Here is a 13,826-nt window from a genome sequence, read left to right on the forward strand (position 1 = left end):
TCTTATCAACAATGCAAAAGCCTGGGTGACATCATAATGTTGTGGAAGTGGGTGGAAATATTACTTCAATCTTAGTACTGTGTGGGCTCCTACTGAACTGTCTTCTTGCAGCTGTTTGCGCATTTGTAGAGATGGCAGGAAAAGATGAGCTGAACGTTATGAGAGTGGTAGCGACTAGCTTGTAGGAGAAGGCACAGGAAAGTAAGAGCAAGCAGGGAGGGTGCATACAGATGGTTGGGAGGAACAGTAAGGGGCAGAACAGAGGAGCACATTCAGAAAGTGCAGTGGTCTGAAGGAGGGGGACACTCCTTCCTTAATACTCCTGTGGGAAGCTATGAAGACGGTGAAGGGTCTGGACCACAAGTCTTATGAGGAACAACTGAGGGAACTGGTGCTGTTGAACCTTAAGAAAAGGAGGCTGAAGGGAGACCTGATCACTGTCTACAACTACCTGGAACGGGGTTGTAGCATGGAGGGTATTTGTCTCTTCTCCCAAGTAGCAAGTAATAGGATGAGAGGAAATGACCTTAGGTTGTGCCATGGAAGGTTCAGATTGGGTATTAGGAAAAACTTCTTCACAGAAGGGTTGTGAAGCATTGAAACAGGTTGCCCAGGGAAATGATTGAGTCACCATCCCTGGAGGTGTTTAAAAGACATGTAGATGAGGTTCCTGGGGACATGGTTTAGTGCTAGAGTTAGGTTACAGTTGGACTCAAGGATCTTAAGGGTCTCTTCCAAACAAAATAATTCTATGAAAAAAGGCTAAGCCCTGCCAGAGGGTTGGCTGCAGGCACGCATCAGTTACAGCTCTCCTCATGGGCTGCCTTTCATGGGGTGGCCTTCACAGCAGCTGCAGCTCATGCATATCCAATCTGCTTCTATATATGCAGCAGACCAGTAATTCCTCTTCAAACTTGTGTCTACGTTGCCCTTTACTTCTCAGAAAAGGCTTGCCAAAATAGCTTTAAAAATTGAGTAAAAGCTTTTCTTATATGAAGCTTTTAAAAAATATGTGTTTACTAAATCTTATAGGATTGGATAGGGGTTGCAATATTCCTTTTAAGTAAATGCAAGCAATGTGTTTTCTGAGTTTCTTTTCCTTTTTTTTTTTTTTTAACCAAGCTTTTGAACTTGTGTTATTCTTACAGAACAAGTTTCAACTTAAAAAGTCACCAAAGTGAATAGAGGATAGAAGGTATTATCATATTTTATTATTAAAATTCTCTGGAGAGGTGTTTCTGTCTTCCCAAACCAAACATTTCCATATAAGTGATTAATATCTGAATTAATATAAATATGTATACGCAAATGGCTTCTTACCTACTTATTGTATTAAATGAGTGAGAAATGTCTCAGCGTTCTCATAACAAGAGCACTGGGTATCTTTGTGAAGGCTGGTATTCAAGTAAAATGTAAGTGAACATACATTTTTGAAGGAAACAATACCATACAACTTTAGGCAACAGATTTTTCATGCCTAAGTAAATAATACCCTCTATAAAACACTTGCCAGTAATAAAAGTTATTCAGAAGAAATATATCAGGGAGAGTTCAAAGTGTTTATGAATCACGTTGAATAAATGTACTCTGTGAATCGGAGTGATGCAATTGTACTATGGAGTTTTCTTCTTGCAAACACGTCAAAGAAAGAGGACCCACTTTCATGTCTCAGTTTACTCCTGATCCTTAAGCATGCTCATCTTTGATCATGAATATCCACTATCATCATGTTATTTCAAAAGCCAGAGCTTTTTTCCCCCCTTAAAGGCAAGAATCTCGCCAACTTTGTTCTTCTTTGATCAACACAGGCAACAGAAAGATGGTGAGGAAGGTGTTCTTCAGCAGCATACCTCTGGTGTGGCCTTGGCATTTGCAATTCCAGAAGGCTGAAATTACCCTGATATGCTTCTTTAACATGCGGCACAGAATGTCAAGGCAAAATATATGTTACAGAAATGAATTTCAGGTGCAGACAGAAACACACTCAGAAGTAATACGTTTCGGGGTGTTTTGGTTTTTTTTGTTTTTTGGGGGGTGTTGGGGTTTTGTTTGTTTGATTGATTGATTGATTGATTTTGTTTTGTTATGTTTTTCTGCTTTGTTTGGCTTTTTTTCAGGAAAATAAAACGCCACCTTTCCCCACCGTGTGGATGCCTGTGACGGAGCGACGGGCCACAAGAGGTCCCGGGAGCCGCCCTCATTAGCCGCAGCATTTCCTTTCGGGTCGCTAAACGACCCGCTGCTGTTACTGCTCATGACATGCGCGGGGAAGGGCCCTGCTTCTTCCGTGCAGGTGAACGCTCCTCACGTGGGTTCAGTCCCCCAGGGGCACCGCCACCTGCCCCCGCACCGCCGCGGAGACCTCGGTCCGCGCAGCCGACGGGGCGCTTTCTGCGGAGGGAGCGCGGAAAGCCTCTCACTGTCAGGCACCGCCCCTCCCTCCCCCGATGAGGACAGTGCGCGGCCGTGGAGCGCCCTCCTCCACAGGGGGCAGGCTCCCCCCCATCTGTGCCCTCGCGTCCCCTACAATTGGATTTTTGATCCCTGCGCGGGCTGGAGGCGCCCGGCGCGGCCCAGGAGAGTGGTTGTGCCTATCCGTGTTTACCGTCGAGCGTGGACAGGATCCCGCTGCTCGGGTGCGAAAGCGCCGGGGATGAAGAGGAGTCCTGGGGGTCCCCGTTGCGCTGGGCAAGGGCGGGTGGTTAAGGAGAGAGGGTGAGCTTTGAGCACAGGGCGGTGAAGGTGTGTGTTCAGGTAACAGTGTAGAATTAACGTGCGTGTTAATTAACCCCCGTTAATTGCCATGCACAGCCCGGCGAGAAGATGAGCCCGCCGCTTCTCAGGGGTCTGGGGAGCTGCGTCTGCTGCCCCGCGGGGGCGGCTACAGAGGGTAAAAGGCGGCTGGTGGAGCTGGGGGGCTGACCGGGCAGCGCAGCGCCGAGGCGGAGCAGCATAAACGCTCCGTGCCGACGGGGACATGCAGGAGCATGTTTAGCGGGAGGGGAAGGTTTGCCTCCCGAATGCTCAGCCGGAGTCGACTCCAAAGCGTTTCTCACAAGTCTAAAGAGCTGGGGGTGTGGAAAAGATCAGCTGCGAGGGCTGCAATGAAATAAGCCTGAGCACTAGTAATCCTCGGTTTAAGAAAGAGGCGGGGGGTGGAAATCGGCGGTGCTAAATCGGCGTTTTCAACGATAGGGACTGCGGTCTGCTTCACAGATAAAACCTTGAATCAATGCTCGTAGCGCCCAGTACTACTGCAGATTTGTCCATAAGCTTTATTTCGGAACAAGCTCTCTTGCTCCATGTCCAAGGCAAACTGCAGGTTCCGGTTCTCAGCTGTACGTGTGAGAATGGTGTCATTAATATCCAAAGCCCTTGCATCCCCCTGATGAGGTTTGTGGCCAATTGCAAAGTGTTTCGGCGGCGTACGGGTGTAGGCATCGCCGCTCTGAGAGCTCTTGTATGCAAACCTCCTGAATTTCGGTTAGAAACTTAGAGCGCTATGGTGCTCAGTAAAACCATGGGGAAATAATAATAATTTAAAAAAAAAAAATCTTGGGTTCGATACCTCCGCGTTTTCCCACGTCTACCAGGAGAGGCTCAGCGCTGCCACCTCGCGTCCCTTCCCCGAGCCCCGGCCTTACAAAGCCTGCAGGAAATAGAATGAAGTTTTGAGGCTTTTTAATTTGGAAAACGTGAGGAAATCTTGCCAATGCCCTTAAAACTGCACTTCAGATGGAAGGTGAGTGCCGATGCTTTACACCTAGGCTTAAAAATCCGGGGAGCTGGAAGGCACTTTCAGTCCAGCACAGGAGGATTAGAGGTGGAAGCAATTAACTTCAAGGAATCTGCAAAGAAATTGCAGTAAAGTGCTTTGACAGAGTTTCACATTGTATTCTTACAATTGCTTTATAAAGCAGTTCTAAATTGCACTTTTATAAAGTTTTCATTTAGGAAACAATACTCTTCTGTCCACCCCACTTACAAACTTTTGAACCAAGATTAAATCAATGTGACTGCTTCCATCAAGATAGCACTTAATTCACCTGGAGATAGTTTTTGTTCTTGGCGGCCAAGACCTTGCACACTGTAACACAACTGAGCAAAAAGCTTCTCTAAAGCTGCTTCTTTCTGTGTCTCTGCCTGTCAGTTTTCGTTTGTTCTGCTCTACACCTGTGTGTAGAGACATGAGAATATTTTGCTTGCTGTTTAAACAAGTTGATTTTTATACATAAAACATGATAGGTGGGGGTTGAAATCCTTTTGGATATCATGCTAACAGGTGGAGCAGCCAGAAACTACTGGCTGCTCCCAGTCCTAGTTTTTCACGCTGCTACACATGAATACAAAGGGTGTAAATAAGCCCAGTACTTAACTCCTGACACCAAAACCACTGTGAGCCTCCCTTTATATAGGTGTTGGTGGTACATGGTAAAACAGACTTGATGTTTGGAGTGCCAGGGGAAAAACGTAGAGTGATTTACTTCTCATGAAGTGTAAAGGTGAGAAACTCCACTGATGTCGCTGGATGTCGTCAGTGTTGCTAGAAAGCAACATTGTATCCAATGCTTACCAGAAGCTGAAAGAGGAAACAGTGTTATTTTTGCAAGCAAAGCAATAAATTAGGTTGCATCTTTGTAAACACTCTCAGTAATGTAGGTGACCTACCCAGGGAGATATTAGGGATTTAGGATTTTTCTCAACACTTCATGACAGTGTAGTAGTTTGAGTCCAGTGTGGAATCTTAATATTCAAAGCTTGTTCTCAAGCCAGCTAGAAACCCTGCTAAAGGATCTTACCTTAAATTTTCTTTCAAAAAAGAAGTAACTTATTTTTAGACTGCTTTCCTAGACATTTCAGCTGTTTCCAACGATTTCTTTCTGATTTAAGAAGTCTTTTTAGCTGGTGTTGTGTGGAACAACAACAAAAAAATCACACCTGTTTTGTCTAACAGTCTTTTTGGTCCCTGGCCTGATGAATGAAGTGAGGAATCTTTGGGGAGTAATATTGCAATTTTTTTTATAGCCTTACCATCCCCTTGACCTGACTATGGTGGGTTTTTAACGCTGTGGGGCCTTCAGAGGTGTTTCACAGCACGTATCACCGGTGCCCTGTTTGGATTCTCTATTGATCCTTGTAGGGCGGAGGGAGGGGAAAATGAGATGAAACAGCACTCCCGGTGCCCTTGGACTGGCACCGAAGCAGTAGGGGGAGGGGGCGGGACCCTGCTCAGTGGGGCAGGGGGAGGGGGAGCAGGCACAGCAGTACCTCCGCCCCGGGAGGCTGGTACTTGCCTACAGGCCCAGCATCGCTTTTTTCCCCCAGTGGTCCCTCCCGCTCCCGGGGGACCCGGCGGGGCCGGGCTGGGCCCCCCAGCCGCAGCCCCTCCGGGGTCGGGCGGCGCGGCGGAGCTGCGGCATGTGGGAGCGGCCGGTGGCGGAGCGCAAGGGAGGGCGCGGAGGCTGAGCAGGCAGTAAGGGTAGCACCTCTGCCTCCCGCCGAGCCGCGGGGATGGGGTTGAGGTGGGTGACGGCGACTAATTAACGCCGCCGCCTGTACGAGGCCCGCCGCTCCGCGGGAGGTGCCTGCCGTGCCTCCCGTCCCACCCCTGGCGCCGCTCGGCTCCAACTCCGTGGCGGAGGGGGCGTGACGGCAGCGCTTCGCGGGCACTTCTCGAGGGGTGACGACCCCTCCGTAACACCCGGTGTGTGGGCGGGTAGGGGGGAAGGGGAGGCGTGCACATGGGGGCGCGCACACCGGGCGCTCCGCGACCCCCAGGGAGCCGGTGGCAGCCCTGTCCCTTTGTGCGGCCAGGTGCCTGCGGCCGCCCCCGCGGAACCCTCCGCCTGCCCCCTCCGCGACCTCCTCCCGCAGACGCCGCGCGCGGGGGCGGGCCGGGTTATTTTCTTTACTCCTTTTTTTATTATTATTATTTGTATTATGATGATTTTTACTGATTTCCTAATTTTTCCCCGGCGGGGAGGAGGGTAAGGAGGAGCGCGGCGAAGGGGTGAGGGGGGTGGCGGCTGGGGGGCGCGGGCACGTGCGCGGCGGGGCGCGGGGCGGTGCGCGGGGCTGCCCTCCTGCCCCTTTTAAAAAGTTCGCCCCGCCGCCGGGAATGAGGTCAGCGCGGGCGCTTCTCATTGCACGCGGCGATTATTACCGCGCGGCGGCGGCCGCCAATCGCGGGGCGGCGGGCGGGGCTTGGCACGCGGAGGCGTTGGATACAGCGCGCGATTGGCGGGCGGGCGCGCTGCGAACGGATAAAGCGGCGCGGGGCGGGCGCGGGGTCCGCTCTCAGCTGCAGCCGGCGGAGCGCGGCGCGGCGCGCGGGGGGCGCGGGGCATCGCCCGGCGGGCAGGCGCGCGGGTCGGCGGGGGGCGCGGCGGGGCTCCGCGCGCGCGGAGCGGCGGCAGCACCGGCGGCGGAGAAAGAGGAGGAGGACGGGGCTGGGTGCCCGGCTCGCTGCCCTTCCTGCCGGGGACGTACACACTCGTTCATGCACGAGCGCTTTTTTTTTTTCCTCGGGGATTTTTTCCGATTTACAATTATTCTTTTTTTTCTTTTTTTTCCCTGAGGGGTTTTCTTTTCGCTCAGTACCTCGCAAGTGACAAATTCTACCTGCACAAAGTCCTGGTCGCCGACTCCGCCGCCACGACGAGTCCTGGAGCCGGGGTTTTCGGGGCTTTGGGGGCGCGCCGCCTCCCCCTTCCCCCGCGGCGGTGCACGCTGGCCGTGCCCAGCGCTGCGAGACTTTCGGCGGCAGGCGCGCTGCTCTTCTGAAACGCCTGGGGCGGGCGAAAAGCGCTTGTGAACTGGACCAGCTGCTTCGGGGAGGGGGGAGACCCGACGTGGTGCGGAAAAAAAGTAGAGCGACACCCCCCTCCAAAAAAAAAAAAACCAAACCCAAAGCACTCTGAGAAAAAAAAAAAAAAAAAAAACGCAAACTTGGACTGGCGGCTTGCGGCGCTGCTTTTGCAGAAACTCTGTGTGACCGCGGGCGGTCCCGCCGCCGCCTCGAGGGGCAGAGGACCGCGCCGCCGGGGACGAGGCGCCGGTGTGGAAGTACAAGTGGTGCGTGGAGCGGGGGCGCGGCTGCGGGGAGCTGCGCGGCCGGCTGCGCCGCACCGGTGCCGCTGTGAGAAGTTGCGCGCCCTGCCCCGCGCCGGAGCGGCGCTGAGCCCCGGCGAGACCCTCGCCGTCGCGATGGTGCAGCAGACCAACACGGCGGAGAACACGGAGGCTCTGCTGGCCGCGGAGACCTCAGACTCCGGGGCCGGCATCGAGCTGGGCATCGCCTCCTCCCCGACACCGGGCTCCACCGCCTCCACGGGGGGCAAGGCGGACGACCCGAGCTGGTGCAAGACGCCCAGCGGGCACATCAAACGGCCCATGAACGCTTTCATGGTGTGGTCGCAGATCGAACGGCGGAAGATCATGGAGCAGTCCCCCGATATGCACAACGCCGAGATCTCCAAGCGCCTGGGCAAGCGCTGGAAGCTGCTCAAGGACAGCGACAAGATTCCCTTCATCCGGGAGGCGGAGCGGCTGCGCCTCAAGCACATGGCGGACTACCCCGACTACAAGTACCGGCCCAGGAAGAAGGTGAAGTCGGGCAACAGCTCCGCCAAGCCCGGTGACAAGGCGGACAAGGGCGGCGGGGGCGGCGCCGGCGGAGGCAGCGCGGGCGGCGGCACCGGTGGCCCCGCGGCCTCCGCGAAACCCGCCCCGAAGAAAAGCGGCGGCGGCTCCAAGCCCTCCCCCGCGGGCGGTGGCGGCGCGGGCGGCAAGCCCCACGGCAAGGCGGCGGCGGGCGGCAAGGCCGCCCCCTTCTCCGGGGAGCCACCGGCCGCGCTGCTGCCGCCCGAGCACCAGGCGCTGTACAAGCCCCGGGGGGCGGCGGGCGCGCCCGTGGCTCCCGGGAAGCCACTGGCCGAGAAGAAGCTGAAGCGGGTATACATCTTCGGGAGCGGGCAGGCGGCGGCCGCTTCCGCCTCACCCGGCAGCGCTGTGCCTGGCAGCCCCACACTGAGCAGCTCGGCGGAGGCCGGCGACCCCTTGAGCCTCTACGAGGAAGGGGGCGGTGGGGCAGGGCGGCCCGACGGGGACTGTGGCGGCGCCGCCTGCCCCTCGCCCTGCGGCTCGGGTTCGCCCTCGGATCACCGCAGCTACACCAGCCTGCGTGCCTCCTCCCCGGCCCCCTCGACGGCGCATTCCTCCTCCGCGTCCTCCCACTCCTCGTCCTCTTCCTCCTCCGGTTCCTCTTCGTCGGACGACGAGTTTGAGGACGACCTCTTGGACCTGAACCCCAGCCCCGGCTTTGAGAGCATGTCCCTAGGCAGCTTCAGCTCCTCGGTGCTCGACCGGGACCTAGATTTTAACTTCGAGCCCGGCTCGGGCTCGCACTTCGAGTTCCCGGACTACTGCACGCCGGAGGTAAGTGAGATGATCTCGGGGGACTGGCTGGAGTCCAGCATTTCCAACCTGGTCTTCACTTACTGAAGCGAGAGCCGGGCCCTGCTGGAGGAGGCACAGAGGCGCGTTGTCGGCAGGACTCGACCACCCCGCCGGGGGCTTTTGTTTCTTTTTTTGTTGTTGTTGTTGTTGTGTTTTTGTTTGTGTTTTGTTTTGTTTTGTTTCGGGAAGGGTCTGATGAGACTGCCTTATGTGCTGGGGAAGAGCGGCGGCGGGAGCGGGATCGCGCTCTCCGTGCAGAACGGCCAGCACTCCCTATCCTCTGGCTGGAGACGGACCCGCACACACCCCCTCCGGGAGACGAGCCTGACGTTGATTTTACGGAGACTGGCGGGAACGAGACGCTGTCTCTTTCCTTTTCCTTTTTATTTCCTGAAAAGTGAAACAGAGAAGCGGGGAGTGGGAGGGGGGGGGAACCACACACACCTCTGGGTTCTTTGTTATTGCCCACTTTATACGAATAAAGAGGAGGGGGAGCGATGCACTGTGCTGAACGCACACTGGATGTCTTGAGCGTTCACCCTTTCGTGCGAAAGAGCGATTAGAATTGCTTGAAAAAAAGGAGAAAAACAAACGGATCCACTCAAGCCCCTGCAAGGTTCACGTTTTCGGGGAGAAATCTTGTCCCGGTTTCTTCTGCAGTGAAAGGAGGACGATAATGGGAGAAGGAGGAGGCAGATGGAACTGGGAACTGGACTAAGATCCTAGCTAAGCAAAGAAGAGCTAGACTTGAGAGCTGTTTTGGAAATACAGTGGGAGGAAGATAATAATAAACTGAAATGGATTTGCACGTACAGATGAGGTGGCGGCAGCGCTTTTCTCAGTCACCTTATGTCAAATGTAGAGAGAAGAATAAGGCTGAAACTTCAAGAACACTGAAAACTTTTGAAACAGAGACCGAGTGGGAACAGTTTCTGTCATGATGTGGTACAGGGGAAATGGAGGGCGATGGCTTTTGGAAAAAAAAAAAAAAAAAAAAGACCGAAAATGCAAAAAAAAAAGAAAAAAAATAGTAGTTTTTTTCAGAATCGTGATGGTGTTGGATTATTTCACTGGTGGGGTTTAATATAGCATGTTATCATGTCTATCTTTTTAAGATTTCTGTAAGACTGTTGAACAGTTAAAAATTAGTGTTAGGATAATATAAAAGCAGATAGATGGCGCTATGTTTGATTCCTACAAAAATATCACCAGCTTTTTTTCATTCTTAACTCTTTAAAGGATTCAAACGCAACTCAAATCTGTGCTGGACTTTAAAAAAAGAAAATTCAGGACCAAAATTTTTCTCAGAGTATGTATGTGTTTGTTCCTTATAGCTGTAAATGAAAAGACTGTTTTTTTTCTCACCGATGCTCCATCCTCGTATTGTTTTGTGGTTTTGTTTTTGTTTATTTTTTTCCTTGTAAATGTAATCAGATGCCATTTTATAAGTGGACGTATTTATACTGGCCAAACATTTTTGACTTGTATTTCTTTGTCCTTTTTTGGTAGTTCTCGTTGTTACCCGCACCATTTTTATGTCTCCTTCACTGAAGGGCTAGAGTTTTAACTTTTAATTTTTTATATTTAAATGTAGACTTTTGACACTTTTAAAAACAAAAGAAAAGAGAGATGAAAACGTTTGATTATTTTCTCAGTGTATTTTTGTAAAAAATATATAAAGGGGGTGTAAATCGGTGTAAATCGCTGTTTGGATTTCCTGATTTTTAACAACAGGGCCGCTGGTTAGTATTTCACACGCGTGTGCGCGCTCACGCTCACTCACACTCTCACACCCACGAGTCAGCCCCTATTTTGTCCATGTTTACACTCCAATCTGCAGGCATCTTAAAGGGACAGCATCCCTCGCCGCCAGCGCCCGCTCCACGGCCCTCAGTCTTCCCCGGGGAGGGGGCGGAGGGGGCCGGGGCAGCTCCAGGGAAGAGGGAGGACGAAGGCGGATACACTGTATGCTACCGGCTTGGGGAAAAACTTGTCCCGAAATGAAGTCAAGCAACTGGTGCATTCACACAGAAGGGATCCTGTACCTTTAACTTGTAAACCACATCGTTTGCACTTTTTTATAAGCAAAAACGTGCCGTTTAAACCACTGGATCTATCGAAATGCCGGTTTGAGTTCGCGACACTATTGTACTGCGTTTTTCATTCTCGTATTTGACTATTTAATCCTTTCTACTTGTCGCTAAATATAATTGTTTTAGTCTCTTATGGCATGATGATAGCATATGTATTCAGGTTTATAGCTGTTGTGTTTAAGATGAAGAAAGTGAAAACATCTTTGTACATTTAAGTCTGTATTATAATAAGCAAAAAAGAAGATTGTGTGTTTATGTATGTTAATATAACATGACAGGCACTAGGACGTCTGCCTAATGAGGTGGTTCCGTTAAGGGTTTAACTTTTTTGTTCTTTTTGGTTTTTTTTTTGGTCATCCATCCTGTGCAATATGCTGTGTAGCTTTTTTTTTTTTTTTTTTTGGTCTAACGATCACCCACAGCGCAACGTTGGGAAAGAAGAAAAAAAATATCATGCCAGCTAACTATGTCAAGTTCACTGCCTGTCAGATTGTTGATATACCTTCTGTAAATAACCTTTTTGTTTGTTTGTTTATTTTGTTTTTGTTTTTTTTCTTCGGGAAGGAAATAAAATCAGCTGGAACTGAACCCTAACACTGGGCTGCTCTTGTCATCATTGTTACGCCCCAGCCCCCTCCGGGCGGGTTTTCCTCCCCTGTCCGGCTGCGGCGCCTGCAGCCCGGCGGAGCGCCGGCCCGGCCCGGCCCGGCTCGGCTCGGCCTCGGCGGCAGCGCAGAGCCACCGCCCCACGGCCGCCCCGCCGGGAGGGACCAGGGGAGGGGCGGCCGCCACGCTGAACCGCCCTCCTCCCGGGGACGGGGGGCGCTGGGGCCCGGCTGGGGAGTGGCCGAGGCCGCCGGGAAGAGAGGCCCGGGCTCGGCGGCTTCGTGCAGTTGAGCGGTCAGCTCCAGGTGACGGGGGCGGGGGGAGCCCGTGTTGCGCAGCTGCAGGGCGAGGCCGGTGGTGTGGGGGATTTGCTTCTCCCCAGCTCCCGGCGGTGCGTTATAGCCGGGAGGCAAGCGGGCCATGCCTCTCCTTCCGGGCAGCTCGGCCTGGCACCGTCGGTTGAGATTATTTTCCGTTTTAAGAGTTGTGTGGAGTTTGTTGTTGTTGATTTGCGGTTTGGTTTTTTGTTTTGTTTTTTCTTTCTGTCTGTACTTTCTGGGTGTGAACCGCCGGAGCGAGCAAGCCGCGCTAGACCCCGGCAGCAGTGAGTCCCGCTGCCCACCTCCCATCCCAAATAGTTCCTCCTGGGCACCTGTAATGGAAGTCTTTCTAATGCAAAGCGCTTGCAAACGCCCGGCCATCCGTGCCATTAGCTATGTGAATGCGCGGGGCGGAGGCCCGGAGGGGTTCAGGGGGCCCGGAGCAGTCCTTGCCCCCAGCTCCGCGCTGCCCGCCGGGGTGGGGGATGTCCCGGCCGGGGAGAGGGCCGGTGACCTCCTTAGGATTCGACCGTGGTCTCACGGGTACCCGCCTGCCTTCCCCTCCTGCGTAGGAATATGCATCGTACCTTGAACAGTGTTTTGTAAACCGCTCAAAGCATCCCACTGACATAATGGTTTCACTTAGCTGTTAATTTACAGCTGGCTTTGAGCCATAAACTCTTTTCCATGAAAAAGGAGCAACAAACGAAAAGAGACGTTGTGCCGGCTGTTTCGCAAAGCCACCGGCACAGGAGGTTAATGTTTGCCCAGCCTTATCCCCGTGAATTCCTGTGTTGTATTTGCCATGCAAAAAAACCCCATCGGCAGCTCCACGCCGCCCATTGCCCGGGAGGTTTCCTGGTTCGCCTTTTGTATACAGTGCCTTTCCTTCCCAAAGCCATTTGCAAATCATATGTCTCTGCCTGCGGACTCGACATATCCCGAGACTCGCCACACAGGTGTCGGGGCATCCTCCCCCGGGTGGTGCGGGGGGTGGGGTGGGCAGGATCCCTGCTGGGGGGGTGCGCCCGAACACCCACCTTGAGCACGTCGCTGTGCCCGTGCTGTGTGGTTATCGATATATTTTCTCTTGGGATTGAGCACAAGTTGAAATCAGGGAAGATAAACAGGCAGGGGTGGTGATGGGACAGGTGACAACATCAAACTGCAGCCACTTGCAGGCGACAGGCTTGGCCTGCAGCCCCACCTGAGCCGGGCTTGCTGCCACTGCTCCAGGCCTCTTTGCCGTTGGCTACAGTTAACTTGAGGGGTTTTATGGTTTCCTGCATATGCTGTTTTTGTTCTCCATTATAATAAAGTCCAGTGTTGGCAAACGGATTGTTTCTCTGGGGGCTCTTCGGTGACACAAGTTGTTGCCTCCAGATAGCTAAGCGAAAGTCAGACTAAAATATATATCTATATTCACACAATATGACATGTGTATATAGAGAAATGGGAAATAGTCACGTTCCTTGCTGCCTGCAATATGGAGCAAGGCAAGTCTCTCACTAGAGAAGTACCCCGAACTAAACCACACAAAGATACATATACCAAATATACTCCTTTTTCTTCTTCTTTTTTTTTTTTTACATTGATCATATTTCTAATATGACTGTTTTGGAAGGAAAACTAGTAGCCTATTAGCAAATTGGAAAGTTTATAAAATTACTGCACGGATTTTTAATGAAGAACTAAATTAAAAGAAAACTAGATTTTAAGAATCACAACTGATGTCTGACCATAGGTTTGCCTAGCACCACAGAATCACACAGAATCACCTCTCTTGGATGTGGGTGAACATGTCTGGTGCCTATAAAGAGGAGCATTTCCACAGTGTGGTGAAATCTCCAATTCGAAATTGCTGTAGCTGTCATTTCCTCCCACTGCCGTCCCAGGGCCTTTACACCAGCTGGTGTGAGGGGCCCCAGCCTTCCCCCTGGAAGCTGCAACCACACTCAAGCAAACAAGGCAAAGCAGGATTTCTCCTTCCCTGCTGTGCCTTCACCTGGCTTCTGGTAATCAGCATTTCAAAGACTTCTACAGCCACACATGGTCATTGTCACTGGTGAATCCCACTCTGTTATTTTGTTCTGTCCTCCATGGCATCCCCTTCTTTCTTGCAGCCTCTGCAACAACTTGTGGTAATGCTGAGTGAATTCATTCATGTGCTGAGTAAAAAAAAAAAAAAAGAAGTTTCAGTTTTCTATTTTAACTTTAGAATAGGTAATTCTGTTCTTATACTGTGGTGATTTTCTCTCTTCTTCACCTTTTGCTAAGCCACTGATCTGTATAGCTCTTTGCTGTTTCTCCATCAGTTTGTCTCATAGTGCACAGAGATACAGAAAATAAT

General features: G+C 52.1%; 1 protein-coding gene and 1 long non-coding RNA gene across 3 annotated transcripts in view; both read left to right on the plus strand.

The window, feature by feature from the left end:
• The first annotated feature begins 6,368 nt into the window (after nucleotides 1-6,368).
• Nucleotides 6,369-11,144, plus strand: SOX4 (SRY-box transcription factor 4). Its single transcript, XM_065830573.2, has one exon. The coding sequence runs from the start codon at nucleotides 7,207-7,209 to the stop codon at nucleotides 8,500-8,502; it is 1,296 nt and encodes a 431-aa protein (XP_065686645.1). The 5' UTR covers nucleotides 6,369-7,206; the 3' UTR covers nucleotides 8,503-11,144.
• Nucleotides 11,145-11,367: 223 nt separating this feature from the next.
• The window catches only part of LOC136098868 (uncharacterized), a 301,064-nt gene continuing 298,605 nt past the window's right edge, over nucleotides 11,368-13,826 (plus strand). Inside the window, exon 1 of one of the 2 annotated variants that reach the window (XR_011737607.1) lies at nucleotides 11,368-11,461. This is a non-coding gene — a long non-coding RNA (uncharacterized lncRNA). The remainder of the gene's footprint in view (nucleotides 11,462-13,826) is intronic. The other variant, XR_011737609.1, reaches the window with a different exon arrangement.

Source organism: Patagioenas fasciata, chromosome 2 (genome assembly GCF_037038585.1).
Source record: "Patagioenas fasciata isolate bPatFas1 chromosome 2, bPatFas1.hap1, whole genome shotgun sequence".
NCBI lineage: Eukaryota > Metazoa > Chordata > Aves > Columbiformes > Columbidae > Patagioenas > Patagioenas fasciata.

What these genes read in the sequence shown, in the direction of transcription:
- SOX4 (XM_065830573.2), top strand. Translation starts at nt 7,207, where the DNA reads ATGGTGCAGCAGACCAACACGGCGGAGAACACGGAGGCTCTGCTGGCC.